The following is a 25,334-nucleotide window of genomic DNA, read 5'->3' on the forward strand; positions in this document are numbered from 1 at the left end:
ACTTTGGGTTACACCTCTTATCAGATGCACCTGGCCCACAGCTGGGATCAGGTTAAGGCACAGCACAGAGACAAATGTCTCCTCTGTACTGATTTTGGATTGTAGATCTATAATTTTCAGGATCAATTCAGTAACTAGAGGAAATTATGTTTCACAGATCTACCTTCTAAGTAACTCAGTTTCGAATGACGTTTGTAAAGTACAGAAGGAGGGTAAGGTATTAACACAGGAAGGAAAGGGTTTTGGAAGGATAACTAGGTTTGCTTGTATTTTTTTCCAAAGGAACTCACAGGAGATCTCCAAATACAACTGATTTCTAATATCTGGAAGAACAAAACCTCTCAACATCAAGAGAACACCCTGTGCAAGAGAACATCCAGCAACATCACAGACATCACTAGCAGTTCACAGATAATGATTTATTCTTATCAAAAGTGAATACAAAAATCATACAAACCCACCATACTGAACATAATCCGTGCCTGCTTGCAATTCACGTCTGAATTGAAGGGCTGGAATGAAGTGTCCCCCTCCACGCCAGTCGTCTGCTGCTTCCTAGTTTAAGACTGTGAATTTGTTAAACTAGGCGTTCTCGAGTCCATGTCTAGATACATCAAGCAATTACCACAACTGATCACCGTGGGTTTCATTACAATAAAAGTCTAAATGGGGTGACAGTCAAATACAAAATACCCCAGCTTACACAGTTTTTCTTTCGAAGTGGAGTTCGAAGTGTTCAGCAAAATCCCCTGGAGAAACTCCGACCAACACATATCAAAATGTGCCCGGAAAACCTTCCCATGATCTTGCGTCCTTGTAAGCATTTCTAGTGTTGCAAGCCTTCGCGCTTTCACAGGTCCTGGGCTCTTCACCTGCTGAATTTGAGGGACGCACGCAGAGTCTGTCATTGTCTCTTAGGAGTCATTCGGAAGCCCAAACAACTTGACGGTGCCAGCTTCCCGATTGCTATCATATTTGCCATCCTTGTCATCGCATGCGAATGCCAAAAGGGGGCGTTTAGGGTGCCAAGCCACCGTGAAGGTGGGCGATTCACACTGTACCTCACAGAGCTTCTCACCTGTATCGATTAAAAAGAAAACACTCATGAAGGCAAAAACAACCAGCATCCAAGGAGGGACAAGTATCAGGCAGAATACAGGACTTAGAGTACATTCACTGTTATGAACAAAAGAAACATGTTAATTACAGGTAACTAACTACATTCTCCAGTGTACGTTTCTTTCACAGTTTCCTTGCGATTTCCAATAGTAATAAATAACATTGGTATGTCACAAAGGCTTTAAAATGGTGTCCGTTTGCTACCACATGAAACTAACTAAAAACAGTTAATCTACAGCAAACAAGGTGAATGTGCTCTGAACTACAGACTCAGAGGAATCTACTGCATCTCAGAATTCATAGACTGAGTGTGAACGGAGGAGGGATAGGAAAGTCTGCCTCAAGCGGCTCAAGAGCAAAATGTGTTGACTCATTGGTGAGAAGCCATAAACAAGTTCCTAAACAACAAATGAATAACTTAGTGAGGGAAAAGGGGCAAGTCTTCAGCTGATTGCCAAAAATGGAAAAGACCAGCAGCTGAACTATTAACAAAGTAAACCTGAATCCTAATTTGGATAATGGTATCTGGTGTGGGAGCAACAAGAATGGATGGGGACCTTACACTGAACAGGAGACACAACGCCTCTTCCATTTGACTCGATACATCGTTGTGGATCGTGCTGTGGCCCCTGAGAGGAGGAGTTGCAAACGAGCCCTTAAAGGGTCAACGGACCTCTCCCCACACCAAGCAACAAATTTAGACCACCTATAAGAATAGATGGACTTGGTGGAATCACACCTGGCTGATAAGATGACGTCCACCACATCGTGAGGGAGAGAAAAAGAACTCAGGTTGCCCCGTTCAATATCCAGGCATGAAGGTGTAAGGTCTGGAGGTGTGGGTGTAGAACCTGCCCCTCCATCTGGGAGAGGAGGTCTGCCCTGTGAGGGAGACGGAGCGACGAGCACGACGAGAGGTGGAGAAGATCTGTGTACCACACCCTTCTTGGCCAATCCGGGGCGATCAATATAACTTAGGCCCGGTCTTGGCGAATTTTCCTCAGAACCCGAGGAATCAAGGGTATGGGAGGAAACGCGTAAAGGAGTTGTGAGTCCCAACTCAACTGAAACGCGTCCCCCAGAGCTCCTTGCATCGGAAACTGGAGACTGCAGAATGACAGGCAGTGAGCATTCTCGTGTGTGGCAAACAGGTCCACCTGAGGAGTTCCCCACGTCCGGAAGACGTGACGAACCACCTCCGGGTGAAGCCTCCACTCGTGGTCGGCCAAGAACTGCCGACTAAGACTGTCTGCACGCACGTTCGGAACCCCGGCCAGATGATTTGCCATCAGACAAATCTGATGGTCCTGAACCCAGGACCAGAGACGCAGAGCCTCTCTGCAGAGACACCACAACCCTACTCCTCCCTGCTTGTTGACATACCACATCGCGGTGGTGTTGTCCGTCAGGACTTGAACTGACCGACAGCGAAGGGAAGGGAGGAAGGCCTTGAGTGCTAAACGTATGGCCCGCAATTCTAGAAGGTTGATGTGAAGCAACCTTTCCTCTGGAGACCAAAGACCCTTGACCTCCAGGTCCCCCAGATGAGCAACCCACCCTAGAGTGGATGCATCCGTTATCACTGTGGCCACCGCTGGAAGAAGTTGGAAAGGCTTTCCTTGAGACAGATTGCCTTCCACGCCCCACCAAGACAGATCCGCCGCAGTTTCTCTGGAGATCCTCACTGACTCCCTGAGATCTCGGTTGTGCTGATACCACTGCCTGCGGAGGCACCACTGGAGTGCCCTCATGTGCCTGCGTGCATGGTTGACCATCAGAATGCAAGAAGCCATCAGACCGAGCAGACGAAGGACCTTCAGGACTGGAACAAACGCTCCATGGTGAAATAAAGGTATCATTTCCTGTATGTTGCAAATCCTTTGAGGAGGAGGGAATGCACGACACACAGTAGTGTCCAGTACCGCACCTATGAACAGGTTGCGCTGGGAGGGCACCAGGTGAGATTTGGGTACATTTATCGAAAAACCCAACCTGTGCAACAAATGAGTTGTCTCTAGCAAATGATGGAGCACCTTCTCCGGCGACTCTGCTTTGATCAGCCAGTCGTCCAGATTGGGGAACACTGGAATCCCCGACCTTCTGAGATGCGCTGCCACCACAGCCATCACCTTGGTGAAGACTCGAGGCGCAGTAGTAAGTCCAAACGGAAGAACCGCAAACTTGTAATGCTGCGATCCCACCGTAAAACGGAGATACTTCCTGGGCGACTTCAGGATCGGAATGTGAAAATACGCATCCTGTAAGTCGATCGACACCATCCAGTCTTCTTCCATCAGCGCCTGAAGAACCTGCGCAAGAGTGAGCATCTTGAACCTCTCCCGTTTGAGATAGAGGTTCAAAACCCTGAGGTCCAGGATTGGACGAAGTCTGCCATCCTTCTTGGAGATTAGGAAATACCGGGAGTAGCATCCCTGACCCTTTTCCTGCTCCGGAACCACCTCTATTGCAGCCTTTCTGAAAAGTGTCAGGACTTCTTCCTGCAAGAGAATCAGGTGGTCCTCCGAACAATAATCTTGGCAAGGAGGGTAATTGGGGGGAAATTCCCGAAAGGGAAGAGCATACCCATTCTCTACGAGATTGAGAACCCAAAAAACTGATGTAACCGATTCCCAATCTCGTAGAAAATAGGTAAGCCGACCCCCCACAGGACCCGCATGATCCCAAATGGTGGATCTAGGGCTGCTTTGCTGTTGTAGGTGGGGGTGGGTACTAGAGGAGGAAGTTGAGGAGGAGGAGGCTTGACTGCCACGGGCATGACCCCTTTGTCTACCTCTATAGGATTTGTACAAAGGATTCTGCTGCTGTTGCTGCTGTTGGCTCTGCTTATAGGTACGAAAAGTGGACCTTTCAAAACCCCTGAATTTCCTGGTGGAAGAGCCTCTAGTCTGTAAGCCCAAAGACCTTGCAGTCGCCCTGCTATCTTTGAACCTTTCTAAGGGTGCGTCGGCCTTCTTTCCAAAAAGGCCAGTGCCATCAAAAGGCAAATCCAAAAGAGCAGCCTGGACATCAGCTGAGAATTCAGACGATTTTAACCAAGCGGCTCTTCTAGTGGCGACTGAAGATCCCATTATTCTAGCCACAGAGTCCGCCGTATCCATGCCACTCTGAATCACCTGGCGAGCCGCAGCCTGAGTGTCAGACACTACCTCATTGAAGTTCTTCCTATCCTCCTCCGGAAGCTTAAATGATAACTGCTTAACCGTGTCCATCAAAGCATGTACATATCTGCCCAGCAGACAAGTAGCATTTGTCGATTTCAGGGCCATGCTACTTGATAACACCTTTTTTGCATTCTGATCCAACCTTTTTGAGTCCTTATCCCCTGGAACCTGGGGAAATGCACCTGCCGAACTCTTTGAACAAGCCGGCTGAACAACCAGACTCTCTGGTGAAGGATGGGATGTCAAGAACTCAGGATCACCAGGTGCCACCCTATAGCGTCTCACCACTGTTCTAGACACTGCAGAAGCAGTCAGAGGCTTTTTCCAAACTTCTAATATCAGCTCAGTAAGAGCCTCAGTGAACGGAAGAGTCGGCTCAACAACAGATGATGGTGAATGTACAACCTCAGTAAGGATGTTAGATTTAAACTCTACCGAAGGCAAAGTTAAGTTCAACAGTTCTGCAGCCTTTTTAATAACAACATGGTATGGAGCCACATCTTTAGAGGGTGCATCAGAAACTGCAGGTAAACCCCATTCAGGCGAAAATTCCAAACCACTTGCACTATGCAGATCCTCAAAATAATCTTCCTGATCCTGAAGTTCGCCTTCCTCTACTTCTGGACCCTCATATTCCTTCTCTTCCATGAGACGCTTAGCTTTACGCCTCGACCACTCCAACCGAACTGAAGTCATCGGATCCGGTAACGACTCCGACGGAGTCGGGGCCAGCGTCGAGTGAGGAGCTGGAACAGCCTGAGGATGGGAAACTGGAACAGGCGTCGAATCTCTATTCCGATCCCGAGGTCGCTCCGGAGCCGGCGAAGCCGTGTGCGGAGTCGATGACCTTGGCGGGGCCGAACCAAGCCAAGGTGGATATGGCGCCTGCAAAAACGGCAGGAAAGGCGCCGGAGCGTAAGCTTGAGGGACACCCAAGTTATACGACAATGGACCCATGGGACCAGCCGGTGCACCAGTGGGGTACATTGCTCTCGCATACACACCATGCATAGCGTTAAGGAAATGCGAGGGGTCCTGTCCAGGACCAGGAAACGGAGGGTACGAACCCACTGGCTGCTCCAGAGGAGGCTGCACTGGAATCGTATCTTCATGACCCTCCTGTTCCTCTGGATGATGCACCGGAGTCGCCGAAGCCTGAGGTTCCTCATGCTCAGAAGACTGACACGGATCCAGAGACGGATTCAGTTCCGGATCCGGAGATGGCCCTTGGGACTGAAAGGGCGAGGCTTCACCTTCAAGCTCACGAGATGGTGTGGGAGACAAAAAGTCCTTATGATGCTTACGAGATGAAGACCTCTTCTTCGAATCCGACTCCTTGCCGGAATGATGCCTCGAGCTATGCTTCTTCCTGTTATGTTTTTTCTTCGAGAAACCCGAAGCGTGACCCGAAGCCGACTTCGATGCCGACTGCGATCGCGACCTCAATCTCGTCTTCAACATCGACCTCGAGCGTCTAGATCTTGACCTCAAAGACCTCTTGGCATCCTTTCCCTTTACTTTGGCCAAAAGAAGTTAAGCTTCTCATTCACGCAGAGCCTTCGGGTTCATTTTAGAACAGGATCGACAGCCTCCGACATCGTGGTCCGAGCCCAGACACCACAAGCAATCACTATGTGGATCGGTTATAGACATCATCCTGGCACACGATCCGCACTGCTTAAACCCTGTCTTCTTCGACGACATCTTTGACGAAGAACAACAGCTCGAAAAAGATACAGAAACACACAAATAGCAACAAAGTTACTATCCACAACACAAGAAATCCCAAAAACCGTTAGCGTCGACGACGCGGAAAAAAGGGAACTGATGTCATCACGCCGACGTAGGCCTAATAAGGAGACAGTGACGTCAGTCGGAGTCACGCGCAATGCCGTGCTCCTGTGACGTCTTCCACGCCGGCGTGCTACAAAAGAGTTTTCCGAACATTGCTGACGCAGGGGGATATTCACAAGGTGAGGAATCCACTGGCAGATGTATCTATCAGAAGGAAGCGTGCACTGACGGCTGGTGGAATGTGCGCCTGGTGAAAGCGTGCACTGACGGCTGGTGGTGTGTGTGTCTGGAGGAAGCGTGCACTGACGGCTGGTGGTGTGTGTGTCTGAAGGAAGCGTGCACGGACGGCTGGTGGTGTGTGTGTCTGGAGGAAGCGTGCACTGACGGCTGGTGGTGTGTGTGCCTGGTGGAAGCGTGAACATAGTGAACAATAGGAACACCATATCCAGAAAGCTGGCATCAGTGCAAGAGGTTTATAATGCTAAAGCTCTATGTGCAACCTTATGTGGTGCAGAGCAGTGGGGCTGTTTAAACTGTAGCAACCTCACAGTTACGGAACAAAAATTCCTTAGATCGATATTGAACCATCCAGTGTCCACCCCTTTGATTCCACTCCACTTAGATCTTGGCCAGAAAAGAATTGCACATAAAATTGCCCTGCGAATACTTATGTTTTGGCACCGGCCTTGGTCTACTGCAGCATTTGCTTCCTATATGGTGGGTCTCCGTGAACTAATAACAGCAACGTGTGTGGACAAGATTTCCTGGATGCGCACAGTTAAGAATTTGCTACTTAAGCTAGGACTGGATGCTTACTGGGGACAACCGGAAACCCTTAGCCAGATTAATAAACCCAGTCTCAAAGATGTATATTGAGGTACTGTTGAGACTGATCTGATAATGAATTGCAAGGGATTACTCTCGATTGCTTTATGAATTTTAAACAGACACTGTCACTAAAGGCCACGATAGATGAAATCGAAACCCCCGTTAGTGGGGAAACTAGATCTACAGTTTAGATCTGGTTGCCTAGCTGTAAATCGTTTTAAAAGAAACTGGTGCAAAGTAGGAGAGAGGGTTGAAGTACATTGTCCCCGTTGCCAAGGGATATCTGAGTCACTTGAACACGTCTTATTCTTTGTCCCTTGAGTTAGACCTGTCAGCCCTTTGGATGGTCCCTCCTATTTTTTTATATCCCCTTTTTGCCTCTGTATTTCTCTTGGGTGTCCACTTCATTTTTTTTTCCTCTCTGGTGTTGACCCTAGGTCTCTGGGCGCCTCGTTATTACCTCTTAGTAATGAGGCGCAGGTGCTCCCCTAAAATGGAGGAAGGTTCTCTCTCACAAAATGGTGGCTTGATAACTGCCAGTTTACCTCACAGCCTAAGGCAGTGGTTCCCAAACTTTTTTAACCCGTGGCTCCCTTGACCTAATAGGCAGTTGGCCGTGGCTCCCCACCATTTTTCACCAGCGGGTGGGGGGGATGTAAGCAAGACCTCGGGAATACTTCCTGTTGGCTTCCTTAAATTAATTGGGATGCAATGAAGGTATTAGGGATAAAAGTGATAGCAGCTGCTAGCTAGCTTTAAACTACCAGCAGACCATTATTCATTCTCCATGCCAAAGACTGACAAATATTGGCAGAGCCAGCTGGTATCATTTTCAAACTTTCACAAATGAAAGGAGAGTCTGGCTGCTAGTTGTCACAAATAAATGCAATAGCCGAGGGGCATCGGTGGATGCTACAGATGTTGGGCTAGGACCTCGTTGTGCTTGCTCTCCTGCCCCTTGCTCTCCTGCCCCCTCGCTGTGCTTGCTCTCCTGCCCCCTTGCTGTGCTTGCTCTCCTGCCCCCTTGCTGTGCTTGCTCTCCTCCCCCATGCTCTCCTGCGCCTTGCTCTCCTGCCCCCTCGCTGTGCTTGCTCTCCCGCCCCCTCGTTGTGCTTGCTCTCCTGCCCTTTGCTCTCCTGCCCCATGCTCTCCTGCCCCCTCGCTGTGCTTGCTCTCCTGCCCCCTCGTTGTGGTTGCTCTCCTGCCCTTTGCTCTCCTGCCCCCTCGTTGTGCTTGCTCTCCTGCCCTTTGCTCTCCTGCCCCATGCTCTCCTGCCCCCTCTCTGTGCCTGCTCTCCTGCCCCTTCGCTGTGCCTGCTCTCCTGCCCCCTCGCTGTGCCTGCTCTCCTGCCCCCTCGCTGTGCCTGCTCTCCTGCCCCCTCGCTTTGCTTGCTCTCCTGTGCCTGCTCTCCTGCCCCCTTCTCTGTGCCTGCTCTCCTGCCCCCTCGCTGTGCCTGTTCTTCTGCCCCTTCGTTGTGCCTGCTCTCCTGCCCCCTCTCTGTGCTTGCTCTCCTGCCCCCTCGCTGTGCTTGCTCTCCTGCCCCCTCTCTGTGCCTGCTCTCCTGCCCCCTTGCTCTGCCTGCTCTCCTGCCCCCTCGCTTTGCTTGCTCTCCTGCCCCCTTCCTGTGCCTGCTCACCTGCCCCCTCTCTGTGCCTGCTCTCCTGCCCCCTCGCTGTGCCTGCTCTCCTGCCCCCTCGTTGTGCCTGCTCTCCTGCCCCCTCGCTGTGCCTGTTCTCCTCCCCCCTCGCCGTGCCTGCTCTCCTGCCCCCTCTCTGTGCCTGCTCTCCTGCCCCCTCTCTGTGCTTGCTCTCCTGCCTCCTCGCTGTGCCTGCTCTCCTGACCCCTCGCTGTGCCTGCTCTCCTGACCCCTCGCTGTGCCTGCTCTCCTGCCTCGTCGCTGTGCTTTCTCTCCTGCCTCGTCGCTGTGCTTGCTCTCCTGCCCCCTCGCTGTGCCTGCTCTCCTGCCCCCTCGCTGTGCCTGCTCTCCTGCCCCCTCGCTGTGCCTGCTCTCCTGCCCCCTCGCTGTGCCTGCTCTCCTGCCCCCTCGCTGTGCCTGCTCTCCTGCCCCCTCGCTGTGCTTGCTCTCCTGCCCCCTTGCTGTGCCTGCTCTCCTGTCCCCTCTCTGTGCCTGCTCTCCTGCCCCCTCGCTGTGCCTGCTCACCTGCCCCCTCGTTGTGCCTGCTCACCTGCCCCCTCGTTGTGCCTGCTCTCCTGCCCCCTCGCTGTGCTTGATTCTTTTACTCATTAAGGATTGTAGTTTTTCTTTTTTAGCCGAGGTCCATTCCTCTGCTTCTTCTTTATGGTAGACCCGTCAAACCTCAGGTGATAACTTGTCAGATATTGTCCGATTGCCTTGTGGCTTGAAATATTCTTTGCTAATCTCTTTCGGTGTGGTGGTAGCCTTAGGTCAACATCCGCGTTCACCAGGTTCAAAGTAAATGGTGCCAGCGTACTTTATATTCTTCTACTGAAATTCTGGATGGTTTGCCTCGTATTTCACCGACGTTTGTGGGCTAAGCATGAAGTAGTTGTGTCGGCTTCAATAATAGCACTGAGGTGATTCATACATTTTTTGACACCTGATTGATTCCGGTGTCCCCATGTAGGAAAAGAAAGAAAATGGGGCTTGGCTTGTAAGAAATGAAGCCTGTGCGCAGCGTTTGTGTATTTATTCATGCATGAGTGTGCGTGTGATCGTGCCTTTGTTTGTTTTAATCGCGCATAATTACTCTGGTGTTGTGGCACTCTGCACTTCTGACATCGCTGCACAGGGGGCCTAACGAGGCCAGATGCTATCTTTCCACACAGTGTGGCGGCGCCCCTGGCTACCCATAACGGCGCACCAGGGCGCCGCGGCACACAGTTTGGGAACCACAGGCCTAAGGACATACGGTTGTCATGAGGAGTTCCAGAACTTTCTGGTCCACTCTAGACACTCTAGGCCTAGGCTATATAAGACGGAATGTTGTGCGGCCATTTTAGAAGATAGCTGAGAAGAGTGGATTTGACCAGGGAAGAAGGCAGCTGGAGTCCAGGCTGTGGCGTGAGGAGTTGGGCGTGCTGTGGAGGGTTTGACAGCCTTCTGGGGCTGCTCCCTTTACTGACTGATACCCTCCCTCAACTGTGGATCTGACCCGGCGGAGCTTGCCACTCACAACAGATTTAAAATACCTGAGGAGTGTGCCAAACCACCGAAGGGACCACCAGACGTGAACTATAGCGGAACTGTCAGGTGAGGGCAGCTAGGACTGCCTCCATTTTGGGAACAAAAAGCCCTTGTGAAGTTAGCTCATTGCCCGGTGGAACAGGGAGGCTGGCCTGAATAACTATCCCGCTGTGGGTGTTAAAATACTCTTGAGATTGCCCAAAACCGCGACTGTCCACTTAGCGTGGCTTAGCTGGTCTGCCGAAAGTGCCCCGCGTATGTGTAGCTTGGAGTCGGCAGCGCCTTCCAGAGTGAGCCGTGTGAGGGTGACAGGAGGCGGAGTGTGACGGGCCCACGGGAGGCTGGGTTCCTGATTTGGAGGAGCCTGGGAGCAGCGGGGGCCGTCGGAGAGCTTGCCCCTTGAGGTCTGACTTGTGCGGAGGAAGGGCCTGAGTGAAACTGACCCGGTGCCAGAGAGCGGAGCACCGGAAGAAGGAAGGCGGGAGCAGGCGAGGACAGGAGGGGAGGAGTTCGGCCCAAGGAGGGCGTGAGGCGGGAGCAGGCGAGGTCAGAAGGGGAGGAGTTCAGCCCAAGGAGGGCGTGAGGAGAGAGTAACGTGCAGGAGCTGAGGCGCTCGATCGGCAGGGCGACATGCCTGTGGTATAAAGCTGCCTTACTTATACTGGGCCAATTTTAATTCCTAAATTCCCCCGAACAGCCTTGACTCTGCAGTCCTCTGTCACCAACGGGACCGCTTCAGTGAACAGCGAAACATTCAAACTACAGGAAGACTGGCCTGTGGTGTTAAGTCTGCCTCCCCCGTACCGGGCCTGTATTAACCCCCATCTCCCCTGAATAAAAGCCTTGGCCCCTCAATCCCCTAACCTCGACCGGATCGCCTCCTTGAAAAAGTAAGCAGGGCTGTGGGTGGGGGAGTGAAGGACACTGAGACCTCGCAGGAAATTCTTCCTTCCCTCATAGTGGGCCAGTGAACGGAGGAAGAATTGTGGAATCGCTCTAAACTGTGCTAGACAAAATAAATGTTCCAATGGAATGCAGGATTTTTCATCAATTGGGATGTGTAACACAACTAGAGAAATGCTAAAGATGAAACTTTTCACTAATGATATTGTGTAAATAAGAAAAAGGTGAACCAAAAGAGGAACTGGATTTATGGGGAAATGTTGTCATGATTAATTAATTCTATTTGGGACCCTTTTCTTGATGTGGGTCAATGGCTATCACCTACTGATCTTGGCTATGGTGGCATGCTAATGGTCGGTAACAATTTTCCTCTCCAGCCAGAGCCATAGTTAATTAATCAGATATTGAAAAGGGATGCTATTTAAAACTATTGTACTGAATGTGTACCAAAACTAAGGAAGGTTCAATAGTACTACAAGAGTTGTGCCTTGTTGTATAATCACAGAGTCAAGTTCGCTATTTGGAAAATGATTGATGAGACATTAATGTGAATGCTACTAGAATCAAACCTTAAGAGAATATAAAGCTTTTCTAATTTTTCACTAAAATAAGGTGTGGTGTCATTTTTGAGTGGAGTTACGCTGGGCTACTGTGTTGAGTGTGACGCAAGTGCAACCATTCGCCTTAGAAATAGGCCTTACCGCTTGAGCCAGGCTACCCTAGGTGGACCGGTAATCCCAGGTCCAACACCTTGCACTACCAATCTCGAACTAAATGGATTGTCCCTCTCTGCAGAAATCTGGGAGTAAGATAGTAATAGGAGGATTAGAGAATCCTGCAGTCAAACACAACACATATGATTGTATTCTGTACAGCCTAGTTCTTAATGGCCATGTGGATCAGGCGCACTAAGTACTCCCCTGATAGTTTCTAGGCTGTACCATACTGTCGCACCGTGGGCCCTGTGTTTTTAAGTGAACACTGTTTTTTTACCATTTAATTACTATTTTTAAAGTATTTTTTGATGAAGTTTTTAAGCACAAATAATGATGTAATGTAAGTGCTCCATCATGCTGATATTACAATTAACTTTCTTTTAGTACAAACACTGATGCACTTTGACCGTTCTACTTTGCTGGGACTGTAAATGTGAATGTTCATTTTTAGGTCTCGCGACCTATCAATGCGCGCAAGCGCATTGAGCGGAGCGAGAATTCATGTCCTCAAAATGCTCGTGAAACCAAGGGTTTCGTTCGTGAGGTTTTCTTTAAGTTCACGTGAATCACGTGACCAAACGAGCACGCACATCCGCCTCCCTCCCTCCTAATTGCATTTACGGCCGCACAGCACATCAAAGGGCTTCGCCCAGCGTGCGCTCTGCGGCTTCTCCTCCCTTAATTAATCATGGCTGGCCGGCCGTACTTTCAGTTTCCCGGCCGCTCTGCATTATCAGGTACGTGTTGGTGACGCATTATTTTTTCACTTTGTCTCCGTGCGTGCATTTATTTTTTCACTTTGTCTCCGTGCGTGCATTTATTTAATGCAATGTGTCTCTATCACACTCTCATTATTTCCCTTTCTTTTTCTGCCCACTTCTCCCTCCTCTCTCTCCTCTCCTCTTCTCCTCATCTCCGTCTATCACTCATTCTCCCTCAGTCGCCTCTCTGCTTCATTTGCTTCTCTTGTTCTCTCTCTCATTGGATTCTTACCCCCTTGATTCTCTCTCATTCTCTTTCTCTAGACTCTCTCTCATCCTCACGTTTCCTCTTTCTGTCTCTCACACACTCTTTCATTGTCACCCCTCAATCTCTCAACGTCTGTGTTCCGCTCTCTCTCTTCCCGCATCTTTCCATCCTTTTTAAACTTTATTTAAAAGTATTCCTCATCTCAGGCAGGTTATCCTGGCCTGTTTTATCGTTTGCAAAGCCCTGCTAGTTACACTTTCGCTTTTACATTAGTAACTCTGAATGCGACAAAAAAGTATTCAATGAGCTGCAGAGGTAACATTGGTTTTATACGCAAAACAAATAAACCAACGGCCAAACTCATGTCTAGCCAATCCCGGTTTCATACTAAGTGTGGGAGGGTATACTCAGACGTGAGTCCCTTGCTCATTGCACCATCAGGATTCATGCAAGCCGGGCCGACGACGGCTGAAATGCCAGAAACCGGTCCCCGGAAGCTTGTCTCCTTCCCAGTATAAGAATTGGCTTGGTAGTTTGGTTTGCCCTGTTCCCATCATGCACTGGGACAGGAACAGACTAATTTGCATGTAGCCAGGTTCTGAGCTGGGATGGTGCAGTGAGCTAAAAAACGGTGATGGATCAAGCCCTGATCTCTTGACTGGGTAGGAGTATTCTGAATCATTCAGAAACTCTGTCCATCACCTTTTCCAAAATTGATTTTATCCACACTATGTGTGGGAGGGTATACTCAGACGTGAGTCCCTTGCTCATTGCACCATCAGGATTCAAGCAAGCCGGGCCGACGACGGCTGAAATGCCAGAAACTGGTCCCCGGAAGCTTGTCTCCTTCCCAGTATAAGAATTGGCTTGGTAGTTTGGTTTGCCCTGTTCCCATCATGCACTGGGACAGGAACAGACTAATTTGCATGTAGCCAGGTTCTGAGCTGGGATGGTGCAGTGAGCTAAAAAACGGTGATGGATCAAGCCCTGATCTCTTGACTGGGTAGGAGTATTCTGCATCATTCAGAAACTCTGTCCATCACCTTTTCCAAAATTTGCGTCCTTGATAATTCCAGTGAGGTGCGGGGAGGGTGGGCGACTCCCCCGCCAGATACGCCGACTTGAAACACACATTAAGTGAAGTGGAGACAGCAGCATGTAAAGGCAGTGCAGGTCTCCCAGCCAGTGACAGAGGGGGCCTGCAGAGCACACAGCCGCAGCTCCTCCCCTGGAAGCAGTGCGCAGTCACCAACATCACCACCTTATTTTTATAGTATAACACACCTCGCTTGTGGACGCGGAGATTGGTACACCTGACAGTAAAAGGCACAGAGTTACACTGTTCAAGAAGACATTGTCAGGGATAGGCCCACCCACAAACCATCTTGTGTACCAGGCGGCAGTACTAAGAACTAGAAAAACAAGCACTGGCGTTGCCAATAGGTCTCGCAGTAGGAAAGTTGGAGCTATTGGTTTTGTAAATGACAAAGCCCTTTATGTTTTTAAAATGAAAACAAAAATAAAAGGCATTGTTATTTGCAATTGTAATTGCTCCAACTTTCCTACTGCGAGACCTATTGGCAAACGCCAGTGCTTGTTTATAATGATATGTCTTATTTGTATGTGTGTTTGTAATTGTCTTGTTTTATAATGTACTTTTATGATCTATAGTGATCGAAATAAAGTTCTTTGATTGATTGAAACCCAGCACCGCGAGGTAAATTTGAATAAGGGTATGGAGAATTAATTCAAAGTCTGAGTGACAATGTGTAAGCTGTTCTCACCTAACCTGAAGCACCAAAGATAACAAACAAATGGTGTAGCTTCCAAAAAGTCTGAGACCTTGTATATTCTGGATAGTATTGTTCTTTACAGATCAAACAAGTAAATAACTTCACCTGGTGTAGATGATCACCTGGTGTATGTGCATGGAGAAATTGCTGCTTTGAGCTGGATGTATATTTTTAGAGTGCCAGAAAATGTGGTTGGACTCAATACTCTAGAGGGCTCCCAGCTGACGAACAAGTTACTTACCTTCGGTAACGCTTTTTCTGGTAGATACAATATCTGCCTGTGGATTCCTCACCTTGTGAATATCCCCCTTGCGTCAGCAACATTCAGAAATTCTTTTGTAGCCTCGCGCCGACGTGGACTAGGACGTCATAGTGACACGACATCGCTCGCGACTCCGCTGACGTCACCGACGCCTACAATAGGCCCACGCCGGCGTGATGACATCAGTTCCGCCCTTTTTTCCGTGCCATCGAGGCACACGGACGGACCAATGACAGTAGATATATACAAAGTATACACAGTATACAAAAGTCAAGGCAAAACACACAGTGCAAAGCAAATGCAGGAAAGCAATTGATACAATTCCTTGACAACAAAATAAATATACATTACAGTACAATAACTCTGGCATAGAAGAGTGGACAACGGGGAGGCGGGTGGGTCAGTGAGGAATCCACAGGCAGATATTGTATCTACCAGAAAAAGCGTTACCGAAGGTAAGTAACTTGTTCTTCTGATAGATACATCTGCCGTGTGGATTCCTCACCTTGTGAATAGAGTCCCACAGCAGTCCCCATTCCCGGAGGAGGGTGTCCACTCTTCTAAACCAGAAAATCCTGAAGGACAGAGCGAGCAAAGTGACCGTCCCTCCTCACTTCGGAATCCAAGCAGTAATGCTTCGCGAAAGTGTGGAGGGAAGACCAAGTTGCCGCCCTACAAATGTCCTCAACAGGTACACCTCTAGCCAACGCTGAGGTCGAAGACTTAGCTCTTGTAGAATGAGCCCTTATACCCTCTGGTGGTTCCTTACCGGCCAAAGAGTAGCAGATTTTAATGCAGAGAACGATCCATCTTGATAGGGTTCTTTTAAGGACCGCCTTTCCCTTCATGCAACCAGCAAACCCAACGAAGAGCTGGTCCTCCAAACGAAAATCCTTGGTTCTGTCCAAGTAAAAGGAAACCGCCCTCTTAGGGTCCAGACGGTGCAGTCTCTCTTCCTCCTTAGAAGGGTGAGGGGGAGGATAAAAGGAAGGTAGGGTAATGGACTGACCCAAATGGAAGGGAGTTACCACCTTAGGCAGAAAAGCAGCCCTGGTCCTGAGAACCATTCGATCAGCATGAATGGTCAGGAATGGGGGCTTAAAACTCGGAGCTTGAAGCTCACTTACCCTCCTTGCCGAGGTTATTGCAACGAGGAAGACTGTTTTAAAAGTAAGAAGCCTCATGGGACATTTGTGAAGGGGCTCAAATGGAGCACCCATCAAAAAGGACAAAACAAGATTTAAATCCCACTGAGGCACAATAAACGGTGAAGGAGGAAACTTGTTTGTGAGGCCCTTCAAAAATCTCAAAACCACGGGTGATTTAAAAAGAGACGGCTGGTCAGGCAAACAGAGAAATGCCGACAACGCCGAAAGGTAACCCTTCACAGTAGCAACAGCAAGACCCTGTTGCGCCAGAGAAAGAGCAAACTGTAGTATATCAGATAAATGGGCTCTCACAGGGTCAATAGACTTCTCCCTACACCACTCAACAAATTTCGACCATCTATAAGAATAGATGGACTTAGTGGAGTCACGCCTGGCGGATAAGATGACATCCACAACGTCAGGCGATAGGGAAAAGGAATTCAGGTTGCCCCGCTCAATCTCCAGGCATGAAGGTGTAATGTCTGGAGGTGGGGGTGTAGAACCTGCCCCTCCATCTGAGAGAGGAGGTCTGCCCTGAGAGGGAGACGGAGCGGCCGGTGAGAGGAGAGGTGGAGAAGATCTGGAGTACCACACCCTTCTTGGCCAATCCGGGGCGACCAATATAACTTGGGCCCGGTCTTGGCGAATCTTCCTCAGAACCCGAGGAATCAAGGGTATGGGAGGAAACGCGTAAAGGAGTGGATTTCCCCAACTCAACTGAAACGCATCCCCCAAGGCTCCTTGCATCGGATACTGGAGACTGCAGAATGACGGGCAGTGAGCATTCTCGCAAGTGGCAAACAGGTCCACCCGAGGAGTCCCCCACATCCGAAAGAGGTCACGAACCACCTCCGGGTGAAGCCTCCACTCGTGGTCGGCAGAGAACTGCCGACTGAGACCGTCTGCACGAACGTTCAGAACTCCGGCCAGATGATTTGCCATCAGACAAATCTGATGGTCCTGAACCCAGGACCAGAGACGCAGAGCCTCTCTGCAGAGACACTGCGACCCTACTTCTCCCTGCTTGTTGATGTACCACATCGCGGTCGTGTTGTCCGTCAGGACTTGAACTGACTGACCGCGAAGGGAAGGAAGGAAGGCCTTGAGCGCTAAACGAATCGCCCGCAATTCTAGAAGGTTGATGTGAAGCAACCTTTCCTCTGGAGACCAAAGACCCTTGATCTCCAGGTCCCCCAGATGAGCACCCCACCCTAGAGTGGATGCATCCGTTATCACTGTGGCTACCGGAGGAGGCAGATGAAAAGGCTTCCCCTGAGACAGGTTGCCTTCCACACCCCACCAAGACAGATCCGCTGCAGTTTCTCTGGAGATCTTCACAGACTCCCTGAGATCTCCGTTGTGCTGATACCACTGCCTGCGGAGGCACCACTGGAGTGCCCTCATGTGCCAGCGTGCATGGTTGACCAGAAGAATGCAAGAAGCCATCAGACAAAGGACCTTCAGGACCGGAACAACCGCTCCATTGTTAAATAAAGGGACCATTTCCTGTATGTCGCGAATCCTTTGAGGTGGAGGGAATGCACGACTTACAGGTGTGTCCAGTACAGCACCAATGAACAGGTTGCGCTGGGAGGGCACCAGGTGAGACTTGGGTACATTTATCGAAAAACCCAACCTGTACAACAACTGCGTTGTCTCCTGCAGATGCTGAAGCACAATCTCAGACGACTCCGCTTTGATCAGCCAGTCGTCCAGATAGGGGAATACAGGAATCCCCGACCTCCTGAGATGCGCCGCCACCACTGCCATCACCTTGGTGAAGACTCGAGGCGCAGTAGTAAGTCCAAACGGAAGGACCGCAAACTGATAGTGCTGCGACCCCACCGTAAAAAGGAGATACTTCCTGTGCGACTTCAGGATGGGGATGTGAAAATACGCATCCTGCAAGTCGAGCGACACCATCCAGTCTTCTTCCAGCAGAGCCTGAAGAACCTGAGCAAGGGTGAGCATCTTGAATTTCTCCTGCTTGCCCGAAGGCAAAGACCATTCCGGGGAAAACTCGAGACCACTTGCCTCTGCCAGGTCGTCAAAACTGCCCACATCCAGCTCACCTTCCTCCATGTCAGAAGAAGACTCATCATCCCTCTGATGTTCAAGCAGACGTTGAGCTTCTCTTCGAGACCTGAATTTGACTCGAAGTGCAGCCGAATCCAAAGCCGAATCAGACGGCGCCGGAGCCGACTTCGGAACCGAATCCGAGGGCTTGGAAGGTGGATCCATAGACTTGCTTGGAGCCGGTGACGTAGGAGCCGAAGTCATCGACTTCGGGCGGGCCGGCGTCGAAACCGGCGTCGACCCTGGTGGAGCTTGGTACTGCCACAGCGGAGTCGGGGCTGGCATGAACGGCATGAATGGTGCCGGAGCATAAGAGTGAGGAACACCCAAATTAAAGGACATAGGACCCATGGGACCCGAAGGCGCACCAGAGGGGAATCATGATCTAGAGAAAACACCATACATCGCATTTCAAAACGCGGAAGGGTCCTGACCTGGTGTCGGGAATGGTGGATGCTCAGGATGACCACGAGGCAGGTTTGAATCTGTTTCTTCAACAGGATTCGAAGACTCTCCCTCAACAGGAAGTCCATCGGCGTCATCCGGAGTCGGAGAATGAGCCGGAGACAGAGTCGGATCCGGAACCGGAGAATGGGCCACCAACTCCGAAGGCGAAGCCTCACCTTCATGATCCGACTCTTGTGGAGGAATCACCTTCGACTTCACCCTCCTGGGAGACCTTGATCTTGAACCAGACTTATCCCCTGAATGATGACGGGATTCATGCCTCCTCTTATGTTTTTTCCGAGAACCGGAAGCGTGGTCTGACGAAGACTTCGAGGCCGACGCCTCACGAGACCTCGACCTGGATCTCGACTTCGATCTCTTCGAGTGCTTCGAAGACTTTCTAACCTTACTTGCTTTAAGCTTGGCCACAAGGAGCTTTGATTCCCGCTCTCGAAGAGCCTTCGGATTCACCCCCCCCCCACCTCGCCGGACACACACTCGACGCAGTCTTCTCCTCCAGCACAGACATCGACTTCAGCCACGCCACAGAGCTTCAATGGACGGACCACAGCTGCGTCCACTTCACCTTCAAGAGAACGACGACCCACCACCACCAGCATCAGGCCGCCCGCAGAAGCTGGAACAAGATCACAGCAGACCAGCTCGCCGCTTCCCTGAGCCAGCACCCTCCCGCCAGCTCAGCGAACCCCAGCCAGGCCGCCGACAACCTCACAAAGTGGATCAGCAACTGCGCGGACGAACTCGCCCCGCTGAGGACCCCGCCCAGCAGATCCGGCAGCAAGAAAGCCCCGTGGTTCACCGACGAACTCAAGAGCTCCAAGAAGAACTGCCGAGCCCTCGAGAAAGTCTGGAGAAGGGAACCTACACCGGACAACAGGACCACCTTCAAGCTGGCCACCCGGAAGCACCACCAGCTGATCCGCGCCGCCAAGAAAACTGCTTTCAAGGACCGGCTGGACAACAACGCACACAACTGCAAGGAACTCTTCAACATCGTGAAAGAGCTATCCAACCCCAACGCAGGAAACAACGACATCACCCCATCGCAAGACCTCTGCAACTCCCTCGCTTCATACTTCCACAACAAGATCGCGGACATACACAACAGCTTCAACAACCAACCAACGCACACCAAGACCGAACAACCACCCCCCACCACCACCCTCCACGCCTGGACCCCGATCAGCACCGAAGACACCATCCGCACGATGAACTCCATCCACTCCGGATCACCGACTGACCCCTGCCCTCACCACGTCTTCAACAAGGCTGACGCTGTCATCGCACCCCACCTGCGAGACATCATCAACACATCCTTCGACACCGCCACCTTCCCTGAGAGCTGGAAGCACGCCGAACTCAGCGCTCTTCTCAAGAAACCCACAGCGAACCCCACCGAACTCAAGAATTACCGCCCCATCTCGCTCCTCCCGTTTCCAGCCAAAGTCATCGAGAAGACCGTCAACAAGCAGATGGCCGCCTTCCTCGAGACGAATGGATCCCTCGACCCCTCACAGTCCGGCTTCCGAGCCAATCACAGCACCGAGACCGCCCTCATCGCCGCCACCGATGACATCCGAGCCCTGATGGACAACGGAGAAACAGCGGCCCTCATCCTCCTAGACCTCTCCGCGGCTTTCGACACTGTCTGCCACCGCACCCTAGTACAGCGCCTCAGCAACGTCGGAATCCAGGACAAGGCGCTGGAATGGATCATCTCCTTCCTCGACAGAAGAACACAGAGAGTCCGCCTACCACCGTACAAGTCAGAGGCCACCGAAGTCATCTGCGGCGTCCCTCAAGGTTCCTCTCTGAGCCCCACCCTCTTCAACATCTACATGAGCCCCCTCGCGGCCATCGCACGCAAGCACAACCTCAACATAATCTCCTACGCCGACGACACCCAGCTGATCCTCTCCCTGACCAATGACCCCGCCGCCGCCAGAGCCAACCTGCACGAAGGGATGAAAGAGGTAGCCGAGTGGATGACGACCAGCCGCCTGAAACTGAACTCGGATAAGACGGAGGTCCTCATCCTGGGCTCCTCACCCTCCGCCTGGGACGACTCCTGGTGGCCTCCCGCCCTGGGCACCGCACCCAAACCGACAGACCATGCACGCAACCTGGGCTTCATCCTGGACTCCTCCCTCTCCATGACCAGGCAAGTCAACAACATCTCCTCGGCGTGCTTCAACATCCTACGCATGCTACGGAAGATCTTCTGGTGGATCCCCCACCGAGACCAGGAAGACCGTCACCCAGGCCCTCGTCACCAGCCGACTGGACTACGGCAACGCCCTCTACGCCGGTACCACCGCCAAGCTCCAGAAGAGACTCCAGCGGATCCAGAACGCCTCAGCCAGACTCATCCTCGACATCCCACGAACCAGCCACATCTCCGGACATCTGAGAGACCTTCACTGGCTCCCAGTCAACAAAAGAATCACCTTCCGCCTCCTCACCCACGCACACAAAGCCCTACACGACCAAGGCCCGAGCTACCTCAACAGCCGAGTCAACTTCTACGCTCCCAAACGCCACCTCCGATCAGCCAACCACGCCCTCGCCGCCGTCCCCCGCATCCGAAGAGCGACTACAGGAGGAAGGTCCTTCTCCTACCTTGCCGCCAAGACCTGGAACTCCCTCCCTCCCGACCTGCGCCTGACCCAAGACCACCTCTCCTTCAGGAAGAAGCTGAAGACCTGGCTGTTCGAGCAGTAGCGGCACCCCCCCCCACCCCCAGCGCCTTGAGACCCTACGGGTATGTAGCGCGCTCTATAAATGTCACTGATTGATTGATCTTCTGGCACGATGAACACCCTTCAACATCGTGATCCGAGCTCAAACACCATATGCAGTCTTGGTGAGGGTCCGTAACGGACATCATCTTCCCACATTCTCTACAAGGCTTAAACCCGGTCTTCTTTGTCGACATGACTACCGAGCAAAAAGGTCAGAGAATGGAGAATCGAGGAAACAAAGCAATAGGATACTAGAAGCTACAGAGTAACCCATTAAACCGTTAGCGTCGACGACGCGGAAAAAAGGGAACTGATGTCATCACGCCGGCGTGGGCCTATTGTAGGCGTCGGTGACGTCAGCGGAGTCGCGAGCGATGTCGTGTCTCTATGACGTCCGAGTCCACGTCGGCGCGAGGCTACAAAAGAATTTCCGAATGTTGCTGGCGCAAAAGGGATATTCACAAGGTGAGGAATCCACACGGCAGATGTATCTATCAGAACCATAAGCCTCGCTGAGTGAAAGCCACACATACAAAAAATATTAAAGTCACAAACATCAAGACAATCATCAATTTTAATTGGACTGCTGGATTTTAGAAAAAGTGGACATTCCTACAGTTCAATAACCGCAAAGCATGTCTGGTCCATGAGAAATATGCAGCAGTCTAAAGGCTAGTATCTTCTCTTCCACCAATCCAAATAGGGATTCTCTGAGGTTTTAATGCTTTCACTGCAGACAAATCATCAATACGGATAAGCCAAAGCAAACCAGACCTAAAGGTAATGCAGAGAAGACAGAAAGTAATGAGAAAGTGGTGTTAAGCCTACCATATCCATCACTTCGGGAACACTGCCCAATATGTATGTCTTTTCCACAAAGATTTCCTCAGTTGTTGAATGATACTCATGACAACCTTGTGGTTGTATCCTCACCACTTCAATATTTAAGGCATACATTAGCAGAACCCCAAGAGCCTGACCAACTACATATTAAAGATGAAGAAATGAAGACATCTGGAGATTCTTCCAAATAGGAGTGCTAGACACAGAAGCAGAAACTAAGTCCGACACAGGCAGAATGGGACCACCATCCTAATCTCGGATGTTTGGTCATTATCTTGGCAAGACAAAATGGAAATCGGAATTAAAGATGTGAATGCATAACATAAAATCCTAGACATCCTACCATCAGAGCATCTATTAATCAGCCTGATGGCATTGAAATTGTAAGGAAAACCTCAGTTCAATGTAGCAAGAAGACACAAAGAGACCCAGCTTGGGCACCCTAAATCTGTGGCTGTAGCATACTGTATGTATCCTTTTGCAGGGCATAAAGACAATCCCTGGTAGATGGGAATTACTCTGCTCATTCACCCACGCAGAAATTCTCTGCTCGCTGATTCAAGTTGAAGAAAAGTTAAGAAAGTGAATTTTTCACGATTAATCCTATTTACGATAAAAGAGCCGGGGTCTTGGACCATGTGCTCAATCTGATTTAGTGATCTCTATTACTGAATCAGTAAACACACGTATTGGAGAGCTCTGAAGACTGGTCCGATGGTTCCAATTTGATTAGAGAGAATTCTCTGCTGTCAACCATTTCTCCTAGATCTCCCTGGACCTCAGCATGCAAATGGCATCTACCAAGACCACGTCTAGAAATGAGGAGTCTGACCTTTTGAAACTAGGATCGCTCAGGTCTATCCTCCACTCCTACGCACCACTAGGAGTTTGTTGAATATCACAATTTATGTATGGAGAACCTCATGCTGCAGGAACACATTGACATGTGCAAATGGTAGCTGTGTTCACAGGACTAGGAATACAGTGAATAAGTATCACTATCTCCTACACTGGCAAGCTGAAAACCGCATGAAATTCCAACAAGCCTACTATGTGTTCATCAGCATAATGCTCTTGCCTCTGCAAGAAAGATGAACCTTAAGTGTTTCCTGAACAGGGCACCATTAAACACCAGGCTCAGAGATAATGACAACTGCAACTTTTTACACTTTATCAGAAAGCTATGGGATTGAAGATTTCATAAATACCCATGGCCCTCATTTCAGTGTGGAGAAAAGACCACCAAATGGAAATTGATATCTTGGATAGCCAGGAACTGGTGATGAGATTACACTATGGGTATATACCGACACGTATTCAATAAACCCATGGTCATTTGGGAAGCCCCAAGAATGACAAGGGTAATTATGCTCTGACACATACCCATCCTGAAGAGGACATGGTTTGCGAAACCCGTTAACATTGTTGAGGACTATAGCAGCCAGATCCATCTGAGATTCTGGAACCAAGACCAACATTTTGCTTCTGCTGGAGCCACAGTCTTCATCACTATCCTCTCTACAATTTTTGAAAACTCTATGGTCTTTTCCTCCCATATGATTCCCAGGATCAAGAATTAGAAGTAGAGTTTAACAAACTTTTCAGGAAGGCAATCTAAAGAGGATGGTCTTTGGTCAGGGTGTTGCATAGTCAGCACAGTTCATTTGTTGTTTGAATAGATGTTTGCTTTGATCCATCATGTAAAACTCCAGTCTTGAGTCTTTCACCTTCGACCTGCTTCAATGCTGGTCTCTGGAGGACTGCCTGAAGGAGAATGGTTTTGTATAACTTGTCAGCAGTCAATGTCTCCTGAATGAAGATGTTTTTGCTGAATATTTTCTGATGAGCTGATCATCAAATCTAAAACCCTGTTAAAGCATCTGCAAGGCCAAAGATTTTTTTGTGACAAATGTATATCAGTCTTGTCGACAAGTGCATCGCCTAGTCACTAGGGTCCTAACACCATCCAAGATAAGGGTTGTTTTTTTTTAACCTGTATCAGCATTTGTAAGCCAAATATGATGTTGAACTGAGGGCAAACAGATACCACCCTAGGATATGTTTACGGGTAGGTACAATCTGTTATCAGCTGCAATAACTGTTTAACCTTCCAATACTACCCCTTTGTGGAAATTTATGAGGAATAACAGCTGGATGGACTACATAACGTTTCTTTTTTAATCAATTGTTATGCGAGAGATTATGAAATAAGGGGGATCTACTCTATCAGGGTCTCGCAAGTCTCTTAGTATTAAATCTAATATACACTTGTGTAAGAACAAGTGATTCTGCTAATGCTAACAAAAACGCTGCAGGATTTTCCCAGGGAAGCTCACAGCAAAAGACAATAAACTCTTGGAAGTATGTATTTATCTGTTCTGTGTAACCAGTATCAACATCTTCCACAAACGTCTCCTCAGACAGAGCCTAATGAGATGATTAAATTGGGCCAATCCTTGACAACTCTCCTATGACTCCCTTACTGCCTCTGCTCTTCAGGTGTCACTGTGGGGAGTCTGTGTTCCCAGCTCACACCTGCAAGGGTCATAGCGGCTGTAGTACTCCATCTTGTGCAAGTATAAAAGTTGCCAGGCCCTAACCATATTGCTGGTTACAGTGGGGAACTCTGGAAGTGAGCAGCTGGGAGTTGGTGACAATTTGTCAATGGCTGCCTTCACAAAGAAACTGTCTGAGGAACAAAGGCTTATGGTAATGACTTTCTTTCAGACTCATCATTCAGCAGCGACTCCTTTATTAACGTCCAAGTAGGACATAACTGTCCTTCTATTTACTGTGAGAAAGTGGCTCTATATGTACTGGACCAGAATAAGGTACAGTGTGTATAGAGTCCACAAACCCCAGAGGTATAACAGAGGTTAAAGCCAGGTGTGACCTTATTCTCTAATGTGGTAACGTGGTCGAGCAGTAAGGCAGCACCAGAGGACAGTGTAAAGCATTTGTTGTACACACTCAGTCAGCAAAAGGTTTCACACACTCAAAGCCTGAACTACAGGCCAATTGTTTTTTTCATATCAAAGATATAGATGTTTTATTTCTAGAACCAACAGGTATCGAAATATACTACTCTCAATATGAGAGACCTCAGCCGAGTGCTTTGCAGAAAGGCAACAAACTTTGTGAACACAATAGGTACAGGGGTTGCAGTAGGCAACACAATTCTAGACACACTTTAGCATTGAGCTCAATGAGTTTTTCTACATAAATGCAGGTAATTACTTAATAGATTACTTATGTAATCCCAGGACCTGATCCTAGATTCAGTCTTGGGGTCTCAGCTGGAAACAGTTTAGTAAAAACGTTTTAGT

At 49.7% G+C, this 25,334-nt stretch overlaps 1 protein-coding gene across 1 annotated transcript in view; it reads right to left on the minus strand.

Moving 5' to 3' along the window:
- Positions 1 to 397: 397 nt before the first annotated feature.
- The window catches only part of THOC3 (THO complex subunit 3), a 97,700-nt gene continuing 72,763 nt past the window's right edge, over positions 398 to 25,334 (minus strand). Inside the window, exon 6 of the mRNA XM_086931743.1 lies at positions 398 to 1,078. Coding sequence (XP_086787869.1) covers positions 915 to 1,078 — 164 coding nt within the window. The 3' untranslated portion in view covers positions 398 to 914. The remainder of the gene's footprint in view (positions 1,079 to 25,334) is intronic.

Source organism: Lissotriton vulgaris, chromosome 7 (genome assembly GCF_964263255.1).
Source record: "Lissotriton vulgaris chromosome 7, aLisVul1.2, whole genome shotgun sequence".
Classification (NCBI taxonomy): domain Eukaryota; kingdom Metazoa; phylum Chordata; class Amphibia; order Caudata; family Salamandridae; genus Lissotriton; species Lissotriton vulgaris.